General features: G+C 41.9%; 1 protein-coding gene across 3 annotated transcripts in view; it reads right to left on the bottom strand.

Moving 5' to 3' along the window:
* rxraa (retinoid X receptor, alpha a) overlaps positions 1 to 22,558 on the bottom strand; it is a 96,780-nt gene that overhangs the window by 12,470 nt on the left and 61,752 nt on the right. For all 3 annotated transcript variants that reach the window (XM_088391695.1, XM_088391696.1, XM_088391694.1), the window contains 3 exons: positions 9,028 to 9,266; positions 1,536 to 1,686; positions 1,221 to 1,400 (listed from right to left, as the gene is read on the bottom strand). In XM_088391695.1, coding sequence (XP_088247821.1) covers positions 1,221 to 1,400; positions 1,536 to 1,686; positions 9,028 to 9,266 — 570 coding nt within the window. The remainder of the gene's footprint in view (positions 1 to 1,220; positions 1,401 to 1,535; positions 1,687 to 9,027; positions 9,267 to 22,558) is intronic.

Below are 22,558 nucleotides of genomic sequence, written 5' to 3' on the forward strand. Positions count from 1 at the left end.
AGTGATACTAAACGATAATATCCTTGAGAGAGTCCTTCGGTGGTGGAGAGGAGGCCAAGTAAAGGTCAAGACAAACTCAAAAGGTGTTGAAGTGGCGCTCTCAGGTACACAAACATATGCTCTTGGTTAACACCCTTCAACATCATCGCCCATATGTGTTGCTGATTCGGCCTATATGCGTATTCGGAGTGATCGTCGGCCATAATTGCGATCGTTGCGTTGAGAGTGCGAAGCAGCTCTGAGCAGAACTGCCGACAGCGCTAATACTTTTAACACTCTCGCGAGGTGTTAAAATTCACACCTTTGTGTCTGGGAGCACGAAAAAAAAAAAATCTCCTTTATATTTACTGGATTCTTTCATAACTGGTGAGCTATGAATTCAATTCCGAAGACACACAAGAAGGAACTGCGGGAACATTTGCAGGAATTACGCACAGCTTCTTAGCTTCGATCAATTTCGGCGATTTTCGGACATAAACGCACGCATACGTGTTGTGACGGTGAAAAGCTGGTACAAGCTGTTCCAAACAATTTTCTAGCTTCTAAGAATCAGCAGGGCTGCGATTGCAAACAGTCAGAAGATGTAATACAAGAAGTTCACACGCCTCCTTTTCTGTTTCCATATCTCCGATCAACATAACATCTCTCCCTCAGGACAGTCGATTCTCATAAACTCAGTACAGAGTTTCCATTTTCAGTAAGGATGAGCTTCTTTGGGTTGTAAAAGCAGAAATCCTTATTTTCCCTAAAGTATTGCTTGAAGTAGGATATTTTCGAATGGACCCATAATGTTCAACAGATTGTGGCAAATGAGATAAATATGATTACCATAAAGTGCTTTTTATAAGTTCCTGAAAAAATCAAAATAGACTTTTATAGTAATCATTATAATTATAATTATAATAAAGAATATCTTAGTTCCTGAAAAAATCAAAATAGCCTTTTATAGTAATAATTATAAATATAAATAAGAATATCTTGCATTAATTCTCAGGACAATCTTTTTTTTTAACGCATGTTTACCGTATTTTTCTGATAATGGGCACCTACAATATTTTTATTCTCTCAAAAATTAACATGGCGTCTTATAATCAGGTGCGCCTTCACAGAGACTGCGCCTTGCAATCTGGTCCGTCTTATAGTCCAAAAAAAAAACAAAACATGCACATTGTTTAAAATAAGTTATTAAGAGTGACTATCCTCAACGGTATGTGCTTTACCTTCTCTCTTCATGCCCATGGCTAAACACTTTTGGTAGCGGCAGTACTGGCAGCGGTTCCTCTGGCGTTTGTCAATGACGCAATCCTTGTTGTCACGACACGTGTAGGTGAGGTCCTTGCGCACCGTCCTTTTGAAGAAACCTTTGCAGCCTTCACAGCTGTACACGCCGTAGTGTTTACCTGAGAAAGCGACGGAGCAGCTCATCAACAGTCCTGATACTTTTCTGACGCTTTTGCCAGCAGCAGGTGGAATCTTCTGGAGTAGGCGAACATGCAATTTGCAATGTGTATAATGATACACATCAAGCGTCTTACCTGAGGAGCGATCCCCGCAGATGGCACAGATGTGTTTGGTGAGCGACAGCGCCGTGCCAGAGGGTTGAGCGGGCACTTTCATCACCCCGTTAAGGCCCAGCGGGGGCTTGATGTCCTCCGTGCTGCTAACCGAGTTCATCGGCGAGTTCAGCTGGAACATCAACATACACAAACACACACAGCAACAGGTCAACATAAAATTGATATCAACACGAGATTTTGGGTAATTAGATGACGGAACATAAGGTAGCTTCGAATTTGTTTTGCACAAAATGGACTAGTAGATGAGAAAAAAAAAATCAGCGAGTTTATATTCTACTTCATTGTCTCTTGTGAAGGTGACCCCTGTTTGCCTTTTGCAAAAAGTAAGCTAGGCGAATTACTTTAACTAGCTACACTCTGTTTCGGGGAAGATAAATCTTAGCGGGAGCACTGAAATTATCCTAAAACACAAAATGTTCTGAGCGGAACAGAAGCTACTGCAGCCCACTATTAAGCAACACTGCAGGAGAAAAAAAACAAAACATCAATGTGTTGACTAAAGTCAAGCAATTTAAGAGAGAGGACCATTTTATGTGGGAGGTAAAATAAAGTGGACTTGGATTGTAATGTGCTGTAGTTTCTCTACGAATAAAATATACAAAATATATCCTTTGCACTAAAGAAATATCAATTCACAATTTCTATGAATGAGAAAATCTCAACACAACACCCAAAGCAGTAAAAGATAAAGAAGGCATCAAAATTGATGCACAAGTCTAGACATAAACAGGACTTGCTCCTGGCATGACATTTTTCAGCTCTTCACTTAACTCTTCTTTAACAACTTCAGAGTTAGACAGAAAGAAAAAAAAAGCAGCACTGCCATTCTTGCTGGAAGCCATAATGTAGCGTGTCGTTGTACATTTACATATTCCAAGCCAGATGCTTTACCGTCAGGATCAAATGGAAAATTCCAGAGGACCTCTGCAACTTTTTAGACTCTATTTTACAGAATTCAGCATGACATGTGTGGTGTCATGGGAACTCCAGTTGGACTAGAAAATTAAAAGCTCATGTGGGTTTCGATATTTGGCTGGTTCAGTCGGTTCAAAGGTTTAACCCCCACCACCACCCCCACTTGAAAAATACACGTAGGCAAGAGATGACTCTCCAAATATAACACTTTCATTAATTTCAAAATGTGTTAATTTCAAATCTGGTCATGTGTGACAACACGAGCTGCCTCTGCCTACAAAACAAAGTCACTGTAAGGTCTTTTTTTTTTTTTTTTTTCTCGCTGCAAGGCATGTTGAATTCAATGGCACAACCGCATTGATGTCACAGAGTCCAAGTTACTTCATGTCTAGTTTGTGGCGAGCCAAAGAGAACTGAGAAACCTTTGTCAGTCTTGGGATGTGGAAATATATAAGTAAAAATAAATAAATAAATTAAAAATAAATAAATTAAATACATTTAATAAATAAATACATTTAAAAAACAAATAAAGGAATGAATGAATAAATAGGGATTGGTTACCAGGGATACAATATGTGCGGCCTTGCGAAGCCATTCACTTTACCCCAACGCTCGTCGCCGACGATCGGCCGCTCACGAAAACTAGTTGCAGAATGACACGCACGATCTTACCTCACTTGAACGCTTGTGTCTAGTCTTTTGCCCCGCAGCGCAGCACTAACAACAGAGCCGTCTCCTCGACTGGGATGGTTTCTATCAAACCCCCCCTGCCGCCTGACAGAAAAGACTCTTCCATTCACAATCTATTTTCAGTCAACTTGCAACTCAATCCCAACAGTGCTGCTAACTGCTGCGGGGCGGGCTGGCTAGGACCTCTTTCTCTCTCCACGGTGATGGAGTCAAATCTGGGGGGATTAAAGTAGCTCAGAAATAGAAGACATGCTCTCTGAACATATACATTTGACCCCACACAGAAAGGTATGCCAGCTGTGTGTACACTATTATCATTTTAGGAAATCCCTTGACGATCCCATATTGTATTCATCTGGGAGGGAGGGGCAAAGTTATGTTGGAGGGGTTGGAATGCTTACTTTGAAACTTTTACAGACTTAGCGAGATAAACAAATTAGGGGCATTTAATCTCAAGGACTGGAAATGTAGGACGTAGGACTCCCTGCAGTATAACATGAGTGGATGTAATACCCCAGATGAATAAGTTTCATGTGTTACGTAATGGAAGGAGAACATTTGGTTGGTACATTGTTTATGTATAATTGTTGGTGGAAGATTTATAGAATATGGCAATATCTGAGATACCAACTGCATTCAGCCAAGATGGAATATGCGATGGAGTCCTGAAAACTAACAATAACGCCTTGGTAATTCCGCTAACGGGCAATAATCTTTGAGCTGAGTCGGTCCTACAAACAATTAGTATGCGACGGAAAACACGTTGCTGAAAAAAAAAATGAAAAGATCCATCCCTGGAGTGAGCAAAGGAGAAAAGGGAAAAGACTGGAGACAGTTGAGGCCTCCGCTTAAGAGGGGCTTAGTTTGATTCCGAGCACAGACTTTGCTCAGAAAGACACTTCAAAAGCAAACATCAAATCCGGGCGTAGCGCGCTTCAATACGTAAACTCTCTTGTGGAACTCTAGTTGCTTTCCAGTTCAAGGGCACCTTTTTTGAAACTTGCGGAAAGTTATCTCCACGCTATTAGGGTACCGCAACCATCTCCGACGTTCTAGTAATAATAAGAAAGTTTCTCTTTGGATTTTGTGAAAACTTCCACAACGTCGTTATAAAAAGGAATTTTACGCAACGTGTGGAAGAATGTTAAGAGGAAGTGGACAGGATTTGAAATCTCCTGTTGACAGCTGCCTTCACAGAGGTGAGGACGGGGATGAGGTCATGAGGTAACCTCGTGATAACCCCGTGTCACCTTTCACACTAAGGCCACTTCCTTCTAAAAACAACTTACCTGAAATATCCAGCAAAATATCCGCTGGATTGACTGAGAACTTTCTTCTCGCTAATTAGCGTGTGTGCTTTTCAGTCTAATCTGGACACGAATCAGCAGAAATGGAGGCTCGGGTTTCACACAGGAGAGTGTTAATGGGCTCGCGCTTCTGTGGCCTTCGGGGTAAGCCGTTCGCTAGAAGACAACCTTTGGGATCAATTACACTCTCATATGTTTGAGAAACACCTGTTTGAACAATGCATGCTTCACAAATAAGAACAAATCAAGCGACACGGCGGGTGAAAGCATAGCCGGCATGCTGATGGACTGTGGAGAACATCTGCAAATACTTCGGTCATATAAATAAAATATTCCCGTCTATACACTCCCCATGAATAATATTTGGGAGAAGTAGACTAGACAGCTTGGAGGTTGCTCAAATTTACCCCATGCTGGGCCACGCCAGATAAGTCAAGATTCCTCACAAGCACCGCTGGCAAAAATATAGATATGAATAAATAAATAAGCATTTCGCTCTATTCTGTTTTGAAAAAGTGAAAAATAGAAATGAAAGGAAGCAAGTCTTTTAGTGATGCCAGGGCATATATGCATCGTAAATTGCAGCTTTTGGCAAATGAGTTGACACAAAGCTGACATTGACAAGTTTTTGTCAGACTGAGTGATGAAATGATGGAATAAATCTTTTCAAAGAACGATTAATCTCCCGGCTGTAAAACGCCTTCGTAAACTTGTAAACTGACATAAAATACCCAGTTTGAATCTGAGGCATAAAGATAGATGTTTCTCAGTAAGTACGGATACATGTTCCTCTAAAAACCAGCAAATTAAATATGGAGTTCCCCTCGGTTCTGTTTTAGGCCCACGGTGATGATGATTAAGATCCTGAATTCTAAATCTCTATAACAATGTCAATCAAGATATGTATGAATTCGGGTAATATAAATATATCCTACCCCACATTTTCTATTTTCCGCATTAGAAATTCTGCAACTAATTTTGCTCAATTTTCAAAACAAGTTAGAAAGACACAAAGTAAAAAAGCTCCAAGAGCAGAAAGAAAGTAGATGTCATTGACATTCCTAAATTGGTATGATGAATAAAAATGGCTCTCAAGAGTTTTTTTTAGTTCAATATACGTTCTTATCCCCGAAATCTACTTCTCAGGTCTTTCATGTATTTGGCTTCAACTAATCAAAGCAACACCTCCTCTACAAAAGTTTCTCCATGGATGCCTTCCAAGTTGGATTTGTTTTAAGCATTGCGTTTGCCTTAACAGCAAACAGCTGCAGTAAACACCAGAAAATGGGAGCAGAGCAAGAGAAAAAAAACTTTCCAATTCTATAAAATATGCAAGTATGCTCCAAATACAACTTCAAAATAATTTTGAGTACTGCTAGTGGGACTTTGTTAACCTAGCTTCGGTTGGGGGTGTGTGTGATGCGAGCTGCTTTTAATTGCCACCTGGAAACAACTTTGGCTGTGAAAACTCTTGTCCCCTCATCCATTTGGGTCTTGATTGACATTAGAGAGTCTTAACTGTTCTCCAGGGAGCCAAGACAGAGCCCCTTTGTGCAGCCAATAGAGCCTCGCAACCATGATGTCATGCAGAGTGACTGCAGCAAGGCCCATCAAAGACAGGGAATGGACCTTTATGACTCCCACACAGGAAGCCCCCCCCCTCCCCGCCACCTCTCTGTCATTTGCTGTCTCTCGCTCGCTGCCACTTAACGCTTTCTGTCCGACATGTTGTGTTTCAGTTGCCAAGCGACCCTTGCGAAAACATGACATATTCAAAAAGTGCTGCGTGACATCATCGTGGCTGCTCATTTATAACTCATTTGGCGCGAGCGGCGTTTCTTGTAAAACATTTACACCATCGGCAAATGAGTGCCCTTTCTGTGTTTGACTGCAGGAACGCTTTTTAGATGTATTTATTATTTTTTTTAAAGTCACGGCATGGTCTGTTATTGGTTCGACTATTCACAAACATTATTATTTAAGTCATATACCCGTATTTTCCGGATTATAATATGCAGCGCTATTTTTCTATTTAGGGAATTTTGCACAAATGGGACCAACTGGCGTAAGGGGAAAAAAAACAGTACACGAAATTTTATTCAACTTCAACATCCATCCCAAGTGCACCTTATTGTTGGAAAAATACGGTCGAGCAAACTATGAAATTGGTCAAGATTTAAAGGTCCACCTTTTCTTGACACGTGTAGTTAACTATCATTACGTTCCATGCTTAATAATGTCTTCCAGATGCTTTGACAGTTCGAATGTCTTTAATGAAGGGACAGGGCGTACTGCCAGCGAACGAAAGTCCCCCCCCAAAAAAAACCTGACCACTTGCTTAATGGGTTGTGTTCTGGCGTCTCCTCCTACGACAGGATATCCAGCGACATTGTGCATCTACAATGCTGATACAGTGTTTTCCAGACCAGGTCGACAACACCCCGGCTAAAAAAAACCAAATTGAACAAAGTACATCTGTGTTTCTGTCTATTGGGTACACAAGAGAAAATAAGTACGATTTTCTTTGCATTTATGTAAGACCTGGCTGATGTTGAAGGTCTTTCTCTCAACATGTGGTTTGTGCTTTGAGAGAACACAAGAAGCGAGTCATAATGGGAGTTTAGTCATCCTTTCCCCTTGCTTTCATCATGTTGTCATTGCTGCTCATCTTCTGCAGGAAAGGCTGTTAAAGCTCGATAAATTACACATCGGGTAGACAAGCGAGCATTGTATTGTATTTGCGTGGACGACGTATATTTATCAATACCGAATCTTGTGACCAATCATGTGAGATCCCGACACAACATTACGATTGTTCTTTTGTTCTCTGTCAAATACGATGTGTTGGTTTTCTCAAGCGAGCCTACAAAAATTCTCATGAGAACTGGCGGTGTGCGGTTATGGTCTTATGGAAAAACGACAGACCCCTTATCTGTGACTTTTCAGTTAACTCCCAGAAGAATCGTCAGGCGAGTGTTTTGATCAAACTGCAGCCGTCGCCTGATGCAATTCACGCGGCGTCGCAGTGCGTGACCAGAGACAGCGTGGCGCCATCGCAACCCTCCGAGTGACATTCTCGCGTTGACGTTCCCCGCCCTCAAAATGCAACAGTGTAGTCGAAGCTATGCAAACATTCACGGATTAAAGGCTCAACTCATCAAACATCAGACATGGGGTATTGTGTCAGATGGAGAGAGGACTTTGCAGAATTTCAATACATGCTAATAAATGCGTGTGAATTTGTGCAATAACATCATTGGAAATTTTAATTATAGACTTCCCTGAAGTGTGGCAGGATAAATAATGTACTGTATATCAGGGGTGTCAAACTTATTTTTGTCACGGGCCGCAACGTAGTCATAGTTTGCCTCAAAGGGCCAATAAAATTATCAAGCCGAATAAATTTATGAAAGAATATATAGTATTGGCTACACAACAAATTGATAAATAACTAGTTTTCAAAAGTAATAAAACCTGTTCAAATATTTAAAAATGAAATGTTGAAATCAAATATTTAAAAATGAAACTTATTTTGGAAAAAAATAAATGGTAATAAAAATTGCTAACAATATCTCTATTTTTTAAAAGTGAGAACAATTTGAAAAATTTAGATTTGAGGCACAATTTGTCTTTGCGGGCCACCTAAAATGATGCGACCGGCAGTACCTGGTCCCCGGGCCTTAACTTTGACACCTATGCTGTATATGGATGTTTTCAACTTACAATGAATGGTTAGCTACAAAATTAGTTCAAAAGTATGAAAATGCATTTGAAAGTCTCGCTATGCCTTTCGAGCAATTAAAAAAATTGGTCGCCTTTCGCCCGTAACCGTACAACACGCAAGTTTTAGCTCAGAAGGCAGCGATAAGCCCCAACAATGGCATGAATACACTCCATCCAAATAGTTTCACGTTACACAATTATTAGCGACCACAAAAAGAGCAGCAACTGCATTTTAAAAGAAACTTTCAATTTGAGATATGGCTCAAGGCGGAAATTGGGCCACTGCAGACTTTGATGTCTTAATTATGTGTGTGTGAGAGCGAGAGTGCCCTCGTCGTATAGCCAAGTATGTATGTGTGTTAATTCTAAAGAAACTCGTGATGAACAAAAATGACAGAAAGAGGAAGATGATGCAAAATAGATGAAGACAGAAAAAAAAGCTACCACAGAGAGAAGAAGATTGAAAGGATAGAGGCAATGCGTGCAGCGGGATAGCGGCAAATGCGCCTCGGATACGGCGGGAGAGTGACAGAGCTAAAATACGGCGGAATCCCAGTTGAATGGGCCTCGATTAACCGCGTCACGGGGTCAAAGCAGAGCCTCAGCCCGATGGGGCCTACTTAGGAGCATTATGTGGGCGTCACAGTCGGCATGGGCAATTTGCACTTCTGAGACGCGTCAATGCAATTTGTGGCGATAAATTAAGAGGCTAGCAGCGGTTTCATAATTTTTTTCCCAGCGTGACAAAAAATTATAGCATTTCAATAATAAATAAAATACATACAACCTGGCTCGGAATCTGTTACTGGCCTCACCTGGGGGCTGACGCTGGGACCGTAACCCATGCCGGGCGAGGTCATGGAGTGGGGGCCCATGGGCGAGCTGATGACGGAGAAGGGCGAGGTCAGGCCGTTCATGGGCGAGCTCAACGTGCTGATGGGAGAGTGGAGAGACCCGGACGGCCCCATGCTCGTGGGACTGAGCAACGAATGGTGCATCCCTCGGTGGGAGGTGGGCGAGCCCAGGGGTGAGGAGCCCATCTGACCCGATGAGTCTGTTCAGGAGGAAATAATACATTTTGAGTGTGTTGTTGTGACCACTCCCACAGCGGCGCAGCCCTCGTGTCTAACTTGCCCCCCCCACACAGAAATGAGTTCTTTCACATCACAGGATGACTATTTACTGTAAAATCGCACTTGCATGTTTTTTTCCAATCAACGTATTAACAAGCGTGCCAGATCATGATAGTGTTTTACAGTTAACAGTTTACAGTATAAACACATTTAGCCTGTTGTTATTCTCTGCGGTTATGTCTCATTCCAAAATTTTCCGTACTTGCATGAACAGGTCTACTTTTTTTTTTTTTTTTTACAAGGGCATTTTGCAAAAAAAATCTTTGCGTCACTGTGTTGTGCCTTTCTCAGCGCGGCTCGCTGGCTGCCAACTCAACTCAGCCAAACATTTTCCTGCACATCCTGCTTGCCTCTTGAGCACTTCCTGTGAGCAGCACATACACACATACACACACAGGCCTCATCCTTTTGAAAACAAACACACATCCTTCTTAATAAAAGGCCAAACAACAGCTCTGCATCAGGCTGTATTAGTTCAGTGTATAATCCTTTGACTGATACCCCTCAGGCTTCTTTTCCTCCAATTACATTTTTTCCCCCTAAAACGCGCCCACACACATAATTCCCGTAAAAATAAACAAATAAATAAAAGAGCTCTTCATGAGCCAGCAATTCCCACAAGCCCTTTCCAATTGGGGTTTTAATTCAAGCAGATAAAAAGAGCTGCGGTATTAGAGTTGCCAATCTGCCATTGTCGGTCTCGGCAGGGGGTGCGAGGGAAGCTTTGGGGAGGAACTTCCATTCCCAGCCAGTTTCCACGTCTATTGGAAGGTAGATCTTGTTCTGTCTCATTCATTCCCCAATATCCCCTCCAACCCTCTTGGAGGAAAATGGAACATCTATACAATATTATGACAACATCCTCTGATAGGCCATCTACTACATTCACATGAATCAAAATGATGTTCGCAAGAAAATGTCCGACAGTCAAAAACAAACGCTCGTGTGTGTTAGCTTGCTAATTCTCGCCTGCCAGAGTGAGATTAGAGCAGAAGGGGGGGAAAAAAGTGTTCTCTTCATTTCCTGCTTTCACACTAGAGAATGGAAGGTCAGAGAAAAGGCTAGGAAAGTATCCTCAAATGACGTTTTTGGAAGTTGTTAGAACATCTGAGACGAGAACGCTGGCGTGGATGCCAACGCTCACAAATGTATTTAAAAGGGGGACAATATCAAATGGTCGTTTTTTTAAGCCTGTCAACTGATGGAACGGAAATAATAGTCCGCCATCTCTCCAGCAGCCAATAGCAGATTTTTTTTTGTTTACCGCCTCCGTACTCCATCCCATCATCTCTTCTCTTCCCAAACAATACTTCTTCGTCTCATCGTTCTTATCCTCTGTTGTTTGGCGTGAATGTGCAGAGGAAATTTGCCAATTTGTGTCCTGCTGTTGCGGTTTTGGATGTTTTGTATGAATGGATGATTGAGAGATACGGCATGTTGCGGGGGGATAAAAGCCGCCTTCGAAATTACGCCATGTGCTATTATGATGAAACACTCGCAACACAGTTGTGTTTTGTGGATGGTTGAGATTTTACAGTTGAAAGCTGGTAATGGGCAGGAAAAAAAAAACAGCTCTTCTCATTTGCAGTTGTCAACTTTTGGAAGTTTGAAGTTTGGTGTGGATGACTCAAGTTAGTGCAGGCGAAATAGAGTTTTTCATGAAACTGACAGAATTCTCTTCTCTTTTTTTCCCCGTCTTTTTTACCGTATTTTTGGGTGGGAGGCAACCGGTATGGAAAAAAATACGATTAATAGCTTTGGTTCCTGGTCAAAAACTGTTTGTTTTTATTTTCCTCTTGATTCAAGGTACCAAGTATATATTTTTTTCACAAGGACTTTAAGGAGAGACAGGTGAGTCAGTTTTGAAATACACAGAGCTCCACAGCAGACTGAGGATAAGACGCTCGTCATTAGCATTTCCCCACAAGTCTTCAGAGTCAGTAAAAAGGAAAGCGGCGAGAAATTCAACAAAAATCCCAAGCGAGCCAGACAGTTGCGTAAAACCTGCAGCCCAAAATAACACGGGAGTCGCTACTTCATTTTGGGGGAGTCTTTATGCTGATATCTATATCACCATGACAACAGAGAGCTGATATTTCATTCAGTCTTCCGTGGAGCCCCGTGGTTCACTGTTCAGTCAATGTCACGCTACGTTATCTCAAAATAAAAAGATTGGACCTCTCTAGTTGAATTCGGTAAACCTCGATACGGTTCGAATTTTGTCGGAAATATACGGCAGGTGCTTTCTTCGCATGGCATCCCACCTTATGACGCATGGTAACCCAAGAATGAGTAAGTGCGGAAAAAAAAAAAAAGCTCCTCACATTCCAACATTCACAAAGTTTAAGTTCCTGTCAAGACACGTTGCAATCACACAGACTGGCGAAAACTACAGCTGAGTCTTGACAGCTCCAATCAAAAGTATTCACTCCCTTTTTTCGTCTGCTTTTGACGCCCCTATCTGCTGACATCCATGATCCAACTTGCAGACTCCGACTGTCGACAAAATGGCAGAAAAGAACCGAAAACAGGCCACCCGTAACTTTACACTAGGTGGGCCGTAATCATCGGATACACCGTGTTGATATAACCCCAGTCGGCCCTCATTAAAGACTTAAATCTTCCCCTCGCCCTCCTTATTAGTGTTTTCTCTCTCCCTGTAGACTTTTATTCCCCACCCCAAATTCTCATCCATCGCCCAAAAACGTTACGGGTGAAAGCACAGGCTCTTACCCTGGGTGACTTTTGAGTGTCTGAGGAGGTTGGCCGTGGCTGGATGCCAACTCCGGCCGCTATCGCAAACACGTTGACGAGTGCCGGCACTCCAGTCTGCTGATATGGCCTAATTGTTCTCTTCAGCCGTGAAGTGTTTTACCTGCCTCTAGCCGGGGAGCTCGGAGCAAGGCAAGTTTGAACAAATACCGCAGAGAATAAATAGCAGCCTGTAAATACCCTTAAAAGTCATATTATGAAAACGGATTGATCTGGTCTAGAACTCTTATTTATTTATTTATTTATTTATTTATTTATGTATTTATTTATGTATTTATTTATTCACTGCTCTTATTTATTTCATTGTATGTGCCTTCTTGTTTTTACTGTTTGTATTGTTTACTTGAATGTTTTGTTTGTCTGTGGACCAATATAATATAATATAATATATAAATGTATATATATAAAATATGTCTTGTCACCATGGGATAGTAGGAAACGCAATTTCGATCTCTTTGAGTGTCTTGACATGTGAAGAAATTGACAATAAAGCAGACTTTGACTTTGAATGACCTTTAACCTAAGTCGGTAGAATGAATTTTAAGAGGCTATGTGTTTTTATGAAACATTATTCTGAAGCTATTTAAAGAAAGATTTTCAGAACAGAAGGTGAGATTGATTTGGAGAATATGACGTGAGGCATCAGCCCGAAACGGCCTCACAGCAGTAAATTTGTCCATACCGAATCACCCGCTGTGTCTAATTTGTACTCCAGATACGCGTCACTGAAAATAACTAGTACATCTATTATACCTCATCCGACTTGAAGCGGCATCACTACTGAGAAAAAGATGCGATATAAAAATAAAAAACAGCCGGATCAAAGAACGAGCAACACCGGCAGTCCTTCGGTCAGCAGCTTATAATGGAAACATCAAATGGACAATAGTATTTTCATCAATGAGAAGACAGGAGAGTAATAATTTTCTCTGCGGCCTGTGGAGCAGACGTCAGAGGATTACATTTCCAACAGATGTCCCTTCTGTTCTTTTTGAGGACTTGTTTCATGTCAACAATGATTGAAGAAATGATCTATTTGTGGAATTCCATTTCTATATAAAATATATTCGTGAGTGGCACATCCGTACCAATCCACATCACAGCGGTAGTCAGGAAGCTATGATTCATCAAGCTTCCTCTTTAAGACGAAAATTACCACCCACGCCCCTTATCGGACTCTCTTACTGCCAAAATACACTTGAAGTTTTTTCGATCCAAAATATACATACGTATACGTATGTCGAGATAACGGCAGCTGTACGAAATCTGATCTGGCTGTCACGTTTTGTTGCTATCAGATAGTTGACAGCTTGATTTGATCAAATTAAATGTGGGCTGAAAAATGGTAAGTATCAGGTTGCGGCTAGAATACAGGAATCAAAAGAATCCAGATCCAAACAGGAATCGTCTTTATATTTCGTAACTCCGCGATCATATATACAGGATTTGTTTACGATGGGCCAATGGTTGGTATATTGACAGAGTGTCTTTAGTGGAATCAAGGGAGACGTGTTTGCTCGCTTTGGGTCAATAACCTGATCCAAAGTACACTCAACACACACGACATACTGTACTCCCTCCTACATGCATCGATTCGTACGTGCGACTTCCTGACCGAGACGTGTTCGCGAGTATCCTTGGCCTCTTCCTGCAGCACGTAGACACATCGTTCCAGCCCCGGAAAGTTTCTGAAGTCGCATTTTCTTGAACTGCTCCACCGTCTTATAAGGTGCGGTATCCAAAACCGGTACGACAAACGAGCTTCTCCGAAATGTTGCATTTAAAGTATTTGATTTTGAGTCAGGTGCCAGATCAAACATGGACATGGGGCTCTGTCGCATCAATAGAATTGCAGTTCCTCAGGGGAGCTTGAGCTATGTTTTGAAAATAAATTAATACATAGCACAAAAAAATGAGTCAACCATGAAGGTGGTCAACAAAAGAATAGTAAGTACGAGCAGACCTCTGCGTGGACCCGCGAAGTCCGTGAAGATGAGAGGCGAGCCTCTTTCATCTCTCCCACATTTCATTTTCCCATTCTCTCGTTCTCATCTGTTCCTACTTCTCCATTTATTCCCACATCCTTCCGGTTGCATTCTCAGAGGAACTCCCAAGAGATGGGCATAATCCCAGTTCCAAGCATGAATCTTTCATGTTCAAGCGAGAATACTGGCATCAGCTACCTGGCCTATGTTCACCCCCCTCCGATTCTTTTTTTATTACAGAACAATCAGTTCTGCAGGGGGGACGGGACTAACTTGTTTACGTTCAGACAGCAGCGACAACACAAACACACTTTGTATTATTCAAATTTTCTATGACAACTATTCTTATAATACAAATTGTCCAGACTATCGAAGGAACTCACGGATGCAATCTTGATTACAATCCAAAAAAGCCGTAAAAGGCAACAAAAGCAGAAATCATTCTTGAACGTTGAACAAACATCCCTCAGTGCTGTCAAAGGGTGAAGAACATTTTTCCGATGATGCAACTGTGCTTTGACAGTTGAGCTGGGAAAGTCATTTTCGGGAAAGTCTATTTATCAACGATAAAATCCATATATATATATTTTAGCTCGGCCTCCCGTGGGTTGGATGTCGGTGAATTATGTGTTGGGGTTGGCTATCCGACAGCGACCAAATAAAGAAGGTGTTATGACTGGCATGGAAAGACACAAGCGTTCATTGCTTCTAGTTTCGCTAGGACGACTTTCGAGCTAACGATGCCCGACGCTTGGCTGGCTCAAACTGCCAAAAAAAAAAAAAACAGAAGGGAGGGCGTAACGTGCCACCTCGACAGCTGACCTGACAGGGTCAATCTTAACAGCAGTCAACAGAAGACGGCCAGTCTGCTGACTTCCCTTCTGTTTCATTTGCACTGGCGGCCGTCCAACAAATACACTCCGTCGTCCAGCAAGTTTTTCAAAAGGAACATAGACTTGGATTTTTCCACTACAATCCATCTTTTTTTTAATTGCAAAACCAAATGAAAGAGAGTTGAAAATAATACACATTCACCCGGCATTGTGATCAACGGGCAAAAGTTCGTCCATGCCACACAAGACGAAATATTTTCCAGCTCAAAATCACGTCTGTGTCTTCTCAGCTTCGCTCTGGGAGTGTCAGTTCGGAACTGGACTCCCACGGTCACACATTGCCTCTGGAGATAAGTCACGGATCTTTTACAAACACACATTGATATCCCACTCACAAAAAAACATGATTAACACGCCAATTAAACCAGGAAGCAACAGGCCCACGGGCTTCCCTTCTTTGTGGTATAAATAGCACGCTAGCATACATGCAAACACAACTTGCAAATGTATGCACAAATTACGCATGAATGCATTAACATATACCAAATGGAATGATCAAATGATTCTACAATCCAGTCTCAACCTTTATCCACCCACACACCCAACCCACACATCTTTCCACTTTGATAACAAACACAATTAAGAACAGAACCGATTTCACCGTTAAATATCAAATATTGGATGGAATATAACCGGTGAGTTCTCGTAAGATGAAGCCGGCTGTTGCGCCTGGACTTGACTGATAGCTGCCGATGCTTCCTGAAGGGCACGGTGAGTTTAATCACCTATAACCGCAATTACCCACATACACGTCAGACTCATAAAGCACTGAAACAAGATGAGAGTCTCCCTCCCATCCTCCCCCTCGGCGCGCATCAGCCAAATTCCACTAAAGCCAGAGGAGGAGCGAAAGAGCTGAACGCATAAGCCTGGAGTGAGAGCTCAACCTAAGAGGGAGAACCGATTCGCATTAATTAGCGCTCTTAATACACTTACGATCCATTAAACAAGTCCTAATGAGCTGATTGTTAAGTGTCTTGTTAGTTGAGGGAAGACTTCTGTGTTATTTCTTTGCGATTATTTATTTACATTATACCGTACTGCAGGGGTGTCAAATTCATTTTTTTCGCGGGCCGCATTGTAGTCATTCTTTCGGAAGGGCCATTATGACTGTCAACCCAAATAAATGTGTATATATAGTAAAAGCTACAAAACAAATAACTCGTTTTCAAATCAGACAAGTAAAAACTGGTCAAATATTTAAAAAAAATGTATTATTAAAAGTGAAGACAATTTGCAATTTTGAAGAAAATCTAAGACTTTTATCCGCGCCTTATAATCGTGAAAATACGGTAATATTTTTTATTTATTATTATATTATTCATAGAGTTATTTGAAGATCTCCAGGAGCCTTGGAATAGAAGATTCAAGGTGTTAAAAATCGAAACAAAAACAAATATATAACGTATACCTAAAGTGTCCGTAGTGAACGCACACACCCTTAATGATCCCATAAAAAGCTCATCGTACACAGTAAGACGGGCCTAAGGATGGATTAAGATGCAAGCCTTTATCAGCGGGTTCCCACAATCCCCTGTGGAATATCTCGGCTCTTCTTTTTTGGTGCGTTCCCTTCTTCCCTTTCCTCCGTATACCTCGGGATAGTGCTATGAGAAAACTAGACAAGAGGGGTACTTGAACACAACCTGACAGACAGCCCGCTGATGGAAGGTCAGCTGCATTTTTTTTATAATATTCATGCCGCTTGACGGCTTAGCAACAAATGACATCCGACGTCATCGTTATGGTCTTTGAAAGTCAAGCGTATAAATTTATTGTGAATAGCACTAGCTGGCAGGGGGGGGTCACCCGGTCAAACGGTTGTCATCTGCTGTGATTGGAGATAATCGAAAAAGAGGAATCACATGGTGGGGAAGATTAACCCCTTTCCGATGGCTGAGCTTCGAACGCGACATCGACTCGGGTTATCAATCAGGCGTGAGATCTGACGCAATGCAGAGTTCGGACAGCAATCATGGAATGAATCACGGCCAATTGAAGAAGATCTCGGATGATATTTTCAGTTAGCTGGATTTGTTTGGCTCTGTTTATTGACGTGTACGCTGTCAGGGAAAATCCACGGCAGTAACGATTCTTCACTAAGATGCCACCGATGCGTTGAAAAGGGAAATAGTAAATATACACTATGTAAACTGTAGTACCTCCGATTAAACTGATTTGATGGCCGAGTGGAATTCCAGTCATAGAGGGCTTCAACAGCATATTTGGAAAAAGATCGAGGGTCAACCTTTGAACTCCACTACAGAGTAGAAGGACCGGCAGGTCACAAGATCACCAGAGCGCTTGATTCATGAGATGGTGACTGCACAAGGAAGTCTCTGTCTTCCACACATGGACCTCAATAAATAAGCCCTTGGCCAGGGGCGATGAAACTATATGGACGGAATCATCAGAGGAAAACATCGCGTTTTCTACCACTCACACAGACCTGAGTATTTTTTTTTTCTGCTACCGTCAACAAAATTTGCCGCGTGACTGGCTCCAATTGAGTCGTCAGCCGGGCACTAATGTGAGGTAAAAAGGGTGAGTTGCCCTGTGTGTGAAAGGTCAACGTCTCCATTGGGCAATGACAGGCGGACACTGTGTAAACAAGACAGGCTGAATGATCAATCATTGGGACCATAGAAACTTTTGATAAATTAAAAAAATATTAAAATAAAATAACAAATACAAAAATTAAATAACAAATAAAAAACAAAGTGGAGTAGAATAAAATAAAATAAATAAGATAAATAAAATAAACTAATAGGGAGAAATATTACAAAGTAACACAAACATGGCACAGGACAAAAGATGGACACAGATGTGGAGCACGGTTGATGCTTTGACTGATCATTAGCATTAGCGTTTGACTAAGAAATTGCCCTGCAATTCAAAGTGTGCCGAGGGAAGGAAACAGTCCGTCCCATTAAGCAACCCTCACAAAAATGACATCGGGAGCTGGGAAAACATTACAGCGGAGTCCCGAGTCAAATCACTCGGTGAAAAGGTCCCTTGTCATTTATCAGCGGTAGTTTGTATTTTAAAGTAAATTTGAATTATGAGCATTTGAATGTTCAAAAAGTTTTGTCTTTGGAATATGAAACACGCAAGCAGCTGACTGGTCAGAAATATTTGACATAGTTTTTGCATCATTCCAAATGTGCAGTGAATGGAGGAGGAATTTGCAAATCGTATCAGTGTCAACTCATGCCCCCTATTAAAGATAAAACAAAAGCGATGTTACACACAGCCCGAAGCCACAGCTCCAAATTTAGTGCCTCTTTCAAGGATATTTTCTATAAATATTCCAATTAGAGAAGTGCTCCTTCTTTCTCTTGTGCTCATCCACGGAAAGAATTATTTTCCCACATTTGTTCAGTTGCTTTTAATACCAGTAATACATTTGTTTAATAATGATGAATAACTTGAGTGTCACTCAAGTGCCTTTTATATCTTCGTGTAATCTGGCCTATTTACTGAATGAATACTAATTAGCTGGGTTTTAATTAAGTCAGACAAATTGAACCTTAAGATGCACCATACAGCAGAATGTAAACATGGCAAATAATGATGCAACTTCTGCAAAGGATAATGTACCTAAGCCTATTGTTTACTTTTTTGCAAACTTTCAATTGGTCGGATTAACAATCACTCACCCACTCCCACTCTAAATACCTTCTGTCCATCAAATGGACACAAACCCCGTTCGTGCAATTAAACAACATCACACTTAAGGATTTTAAGTGCGACTTATAGTCAGAAAATTAAATTGCACGAAAAGAAAACGTGCACAGTCGGAGTGTCGATGAAGTAATCTATACCTGAATTCTGCTGATCCAACACATGAGGTAATACACAGATAAATATAAGTTCAGCTGACATTTTACAATCCGTTCAAAGTGGACAAAGTCAAACTTTCTCAGATAATGTGAACCGTATAAGTGATAACACGCAGTCAGATAACAGAAGTCTTTTAAAGCCGTTGTTCTACCACTGGGAGCAAAAGGAAAGACTCGTGTGCTAATGTCATCGTTTTTTTCTTCAACACCAAGGCAATCACATTATTAAAACGGATCTTTAACGTCTATAGTCTTCAACGGGAGTGAATGAGTTAAAAACATCTGTACACGTTTTTCAATTAACGACTTATCCGACCTTAGCAGGTACACGCAAAGAGTCTGTGATTTCCTCCTTTTTATATGGTACATGTGACTATCTGTCTGCTTGTTTTGGTTCTTGTTTTCAACTAACGAGCTAAGTTTGAATAATGGAATTGGCGGCGCATCAGTGTCAGCCAACGCAAAAGTAAGTCGGCTCTTGTGTAATCATCGAGCTCAGACACACGTGCCCTGCTTGTGTATCCCAATACACCGAGCAGATGGCGGGGAGGGTTGTTAAATAATCACAAATACGTGCTCGTTAGAAACTTAAGTTACAGGCAGCAGCTACTGCTTACTTTCTTTTCCTTTAGGCCGATGAAAGTCGAACCTAAGAAAACAAATGCCAAGGAAAGACAACTAAACAAGTCGTTAGGAGGATTTGAATCATGCCGAGGCTCGAAATTTTATTTTCTAATCTTAATATGGGACACGATTGAGGTTAGCATGTCGTTAACGACTGCCAACTGTTCCAGTTTCTCGCATGGCCTCTTTGGAAAATTAATTGGCAATCCCTGCTCAAATCAATACTCCCTTTCGGTTACTGCCAAAGTCAAAGAGAATATTAAACTGGCCGTATCGACGTGTTGGAAACGTTTGACCTAACGTGCGAGCTTTACGAAGTTTGGACCGATCTTAAGCCTTGAAAATGTTGGTGGTTGAAAAGAGATGATTGCCGAGGTGCATGAACTCTGCCTAACCCCTCGCGACCTCTTTAATTACTGAACATTTCGAATGGTAATTTATTTGGAATTATTGACAAACGTTATGAGGGTTTTTTTTTTCCGAGATGAAGTAATTAATTTCACATTATCTGTAGAAGAAAATTAATCATTGCTGTAGTGTTTAAGCCTTGCAATTATGTGTTTGGTATTAGAAATAAAGCAAATCCTAGACTACATGTACGCTCGAGAAAAACGTTTCAAAATTGCTATAAACAAAGGAGGAAAACAATTTGAAATAATTTTGCAGGAAAAGAATATTTTATTTGAAGGACCCACTTTTATACTTCAAATTGCAGCAGAAAATGTGATGGGAATGACTTTCTGGAATGAACCTCCTTATTGTCCCACATATACTGAATGGTTTCATAATATTTTGTGCAACACTCTCCAATTTATCTTTTACCACTCCTTGGAAAAGTTTCAAGGCAAAGGTGGACAAGTCATAACTGATCAGTCGTCAGGGGGGGAAAAAAAATCAGCACACTACTCCGACTTTGGCTAAATAAAGATTATAGATCGAATTCAAAGCGTCAGTTTTAACATTTGGCTTTGCGCCTATTCACCGTCATCCCTCATTGTACTCAGCCCCTCCTCTCTCCATCCCTCATCCTTTCCCTAACCTCATTTGGAAGTCATGTCACCGTTGGTGTACGACGTTGACACGAGTCAATTAGCTCAATGTCAATGACTGCCATGGAGTTATGACGCCATGTCCCAGAGGCGCCTGCGCGGCTTTTAACACAGCCTTTACACCATCCCGCATTTCCATTTACTCAAAAGGTCGACTCTTTGCGACAATTCCCAAAACGACGCCTCAGGTATTCTTGCGTTGACTATGACCTAGTTCCATTTTGTTGCAGGACGATTAATACGAATTTTCACTCATGTTTTGGGCTTTAATTTGACTTCTCACCACAGCCCGAATCTCCTCCAACAAGATATTTCCATTAGCCGCTACCTTAGCACCACTCCGCTGTGCACCTCGGCTCGGAAATCTCTGTGGAGAAACCAAGTGGGGGATGCAAACACTTTGCTCATTTGTACGGTGCGTGCTAGCCTGCATTAACACACTCGGGTGGGCCTGTTGCTGTGCAGCAGGGACATGTGACAGTCTGAGCGCGGCACTCTGTCACCCAACAATATCTCACACACACATTCAAATATCACACCGTTCGACCTTGAGCGGCCAAATTCCTTGTTTGTCCTTCTGCGGGCGCAGAGGTGGAAGCTGGCTACCTTTCTGACTTCCGGTCGAGAACATTTTCTGTGACATTCTGATCAAGCACTCTGTTGCGCTTCATCACCCTAGCCCTGCTGCCAAGCCAGCTATAATGCCAAGTATGTCAAACCACTTTAGTGTCAAAATACACAAAGAGTAGCCCCCTCCTCACTTCTTCTCTGGCTTCTCGTCCTCTGGGACGGACAGAGACGCAAAGGGTCAGATGATCTTAGCTAGCTACCAACAAATGAAACCTAGCTTGATCAGGGGTGTGCGGACTTATGCTATCCCGTTTAGAGAAGCTAACCTAACTGCTCTTTTCTAACAGTAACTTACGCTCCAATGTTTATCTGTGGTTCGAGGAGGCTCCTGCCCTTCAACACTTAGTCGCCCTCACGGATATATAAACACGGCACTTGCGTTCAAGTCCTGAAAGCAAGACTCGAAGCACAGCGAGTAACCGTCATTGTTCTATCAACTGTGAGTGAATCATCCAGACGTCTACTACATTTTCACCTAATTATCTCATAGATTTCAGGAGCATAACACAATTTGCCGCCATGAACATATTGTTCTGCGTTAGCCGACGTGGGACTTGAAGAATAAGAACATTTTTAATTTATGTGGATAAAAAATGCAGCAGCAAAAACCCCCCTTCCAGATGTAAGCGCTTCACTGTAAAACTCTGTAAAAGGGTCAGGTTCAACTTAGACACACTAAAATGATGACATACTCTAAATTAAGCAGATCTGTCTATTACCCATGCACCGTCTGTCCGTTGCTGTCTACTGCCCTCGGCCCCTGCTCTGGATTTGAGCTGCAACAATGAGATAGCATTTCATTGTGATGCTGCTGCAGGGGGATTAGAGGCTCAGGGAGTTATCAAAGGCTTAGTCGCTATGATTTCTAGTGACCCGCCGTGGACGATAGCCATCGCTCTGAGACCTTCACCTCTGCAGATGTTAGCATAGGGTCAACCGTGGCCACCGGGACCCGACACACAAAGGGGAATCAAAGGAGATGGACAAAGATTACGGAGATTTTTTCACTCCCTGTTGGATTGCACAAAGCAAAGAGCGCAACTGGAAAGTTTTCCTCAATGTCTGCTGAGTAATACGAATATAATATATACACAGCTAATCAAAACAGTACATTTTGGCAGCTGTTGTGCCAAATCTCAGTCCCCTTAGTCTCAAGTCAGCTCCCGCTCATTAAAAGAATGAGATATGATAGTTGGGGCTTTTGTATGAAAACAGTTTTTGCCGTGCTGATGATTGGGCCCATCATCTGCAGCCAAGCACTCTCTGGCCCCTCTGGCTTCTGACCTAACAGGAAGTAACCAGGGAGCATTGACTCAGGCTAGCCAATTAGAGCGCACCGAGTACGTCGAGGCTAACGAGGCCCCTCTCGGTGACCCCCCTCACCTCCGGAGGACCCCGCGATGGGAAATATGAGGAGA

This window comes from Syngnathus floridae, chromosome 12 (assembly GCF_059516105.1).
Source record: "Syngnathus floridae isolate MCC-2025c chromosome 12, RoL_Sflo_1.0, whole genome shotgun sequence".
In the NCBI taxonomy this organism is placed as follows: Eukaryota; Metazoa; Chordata; class Actinopteri; order Syngnathiformes; family Syngnathidae; genus Syngnathus; species Syngnathus floridae.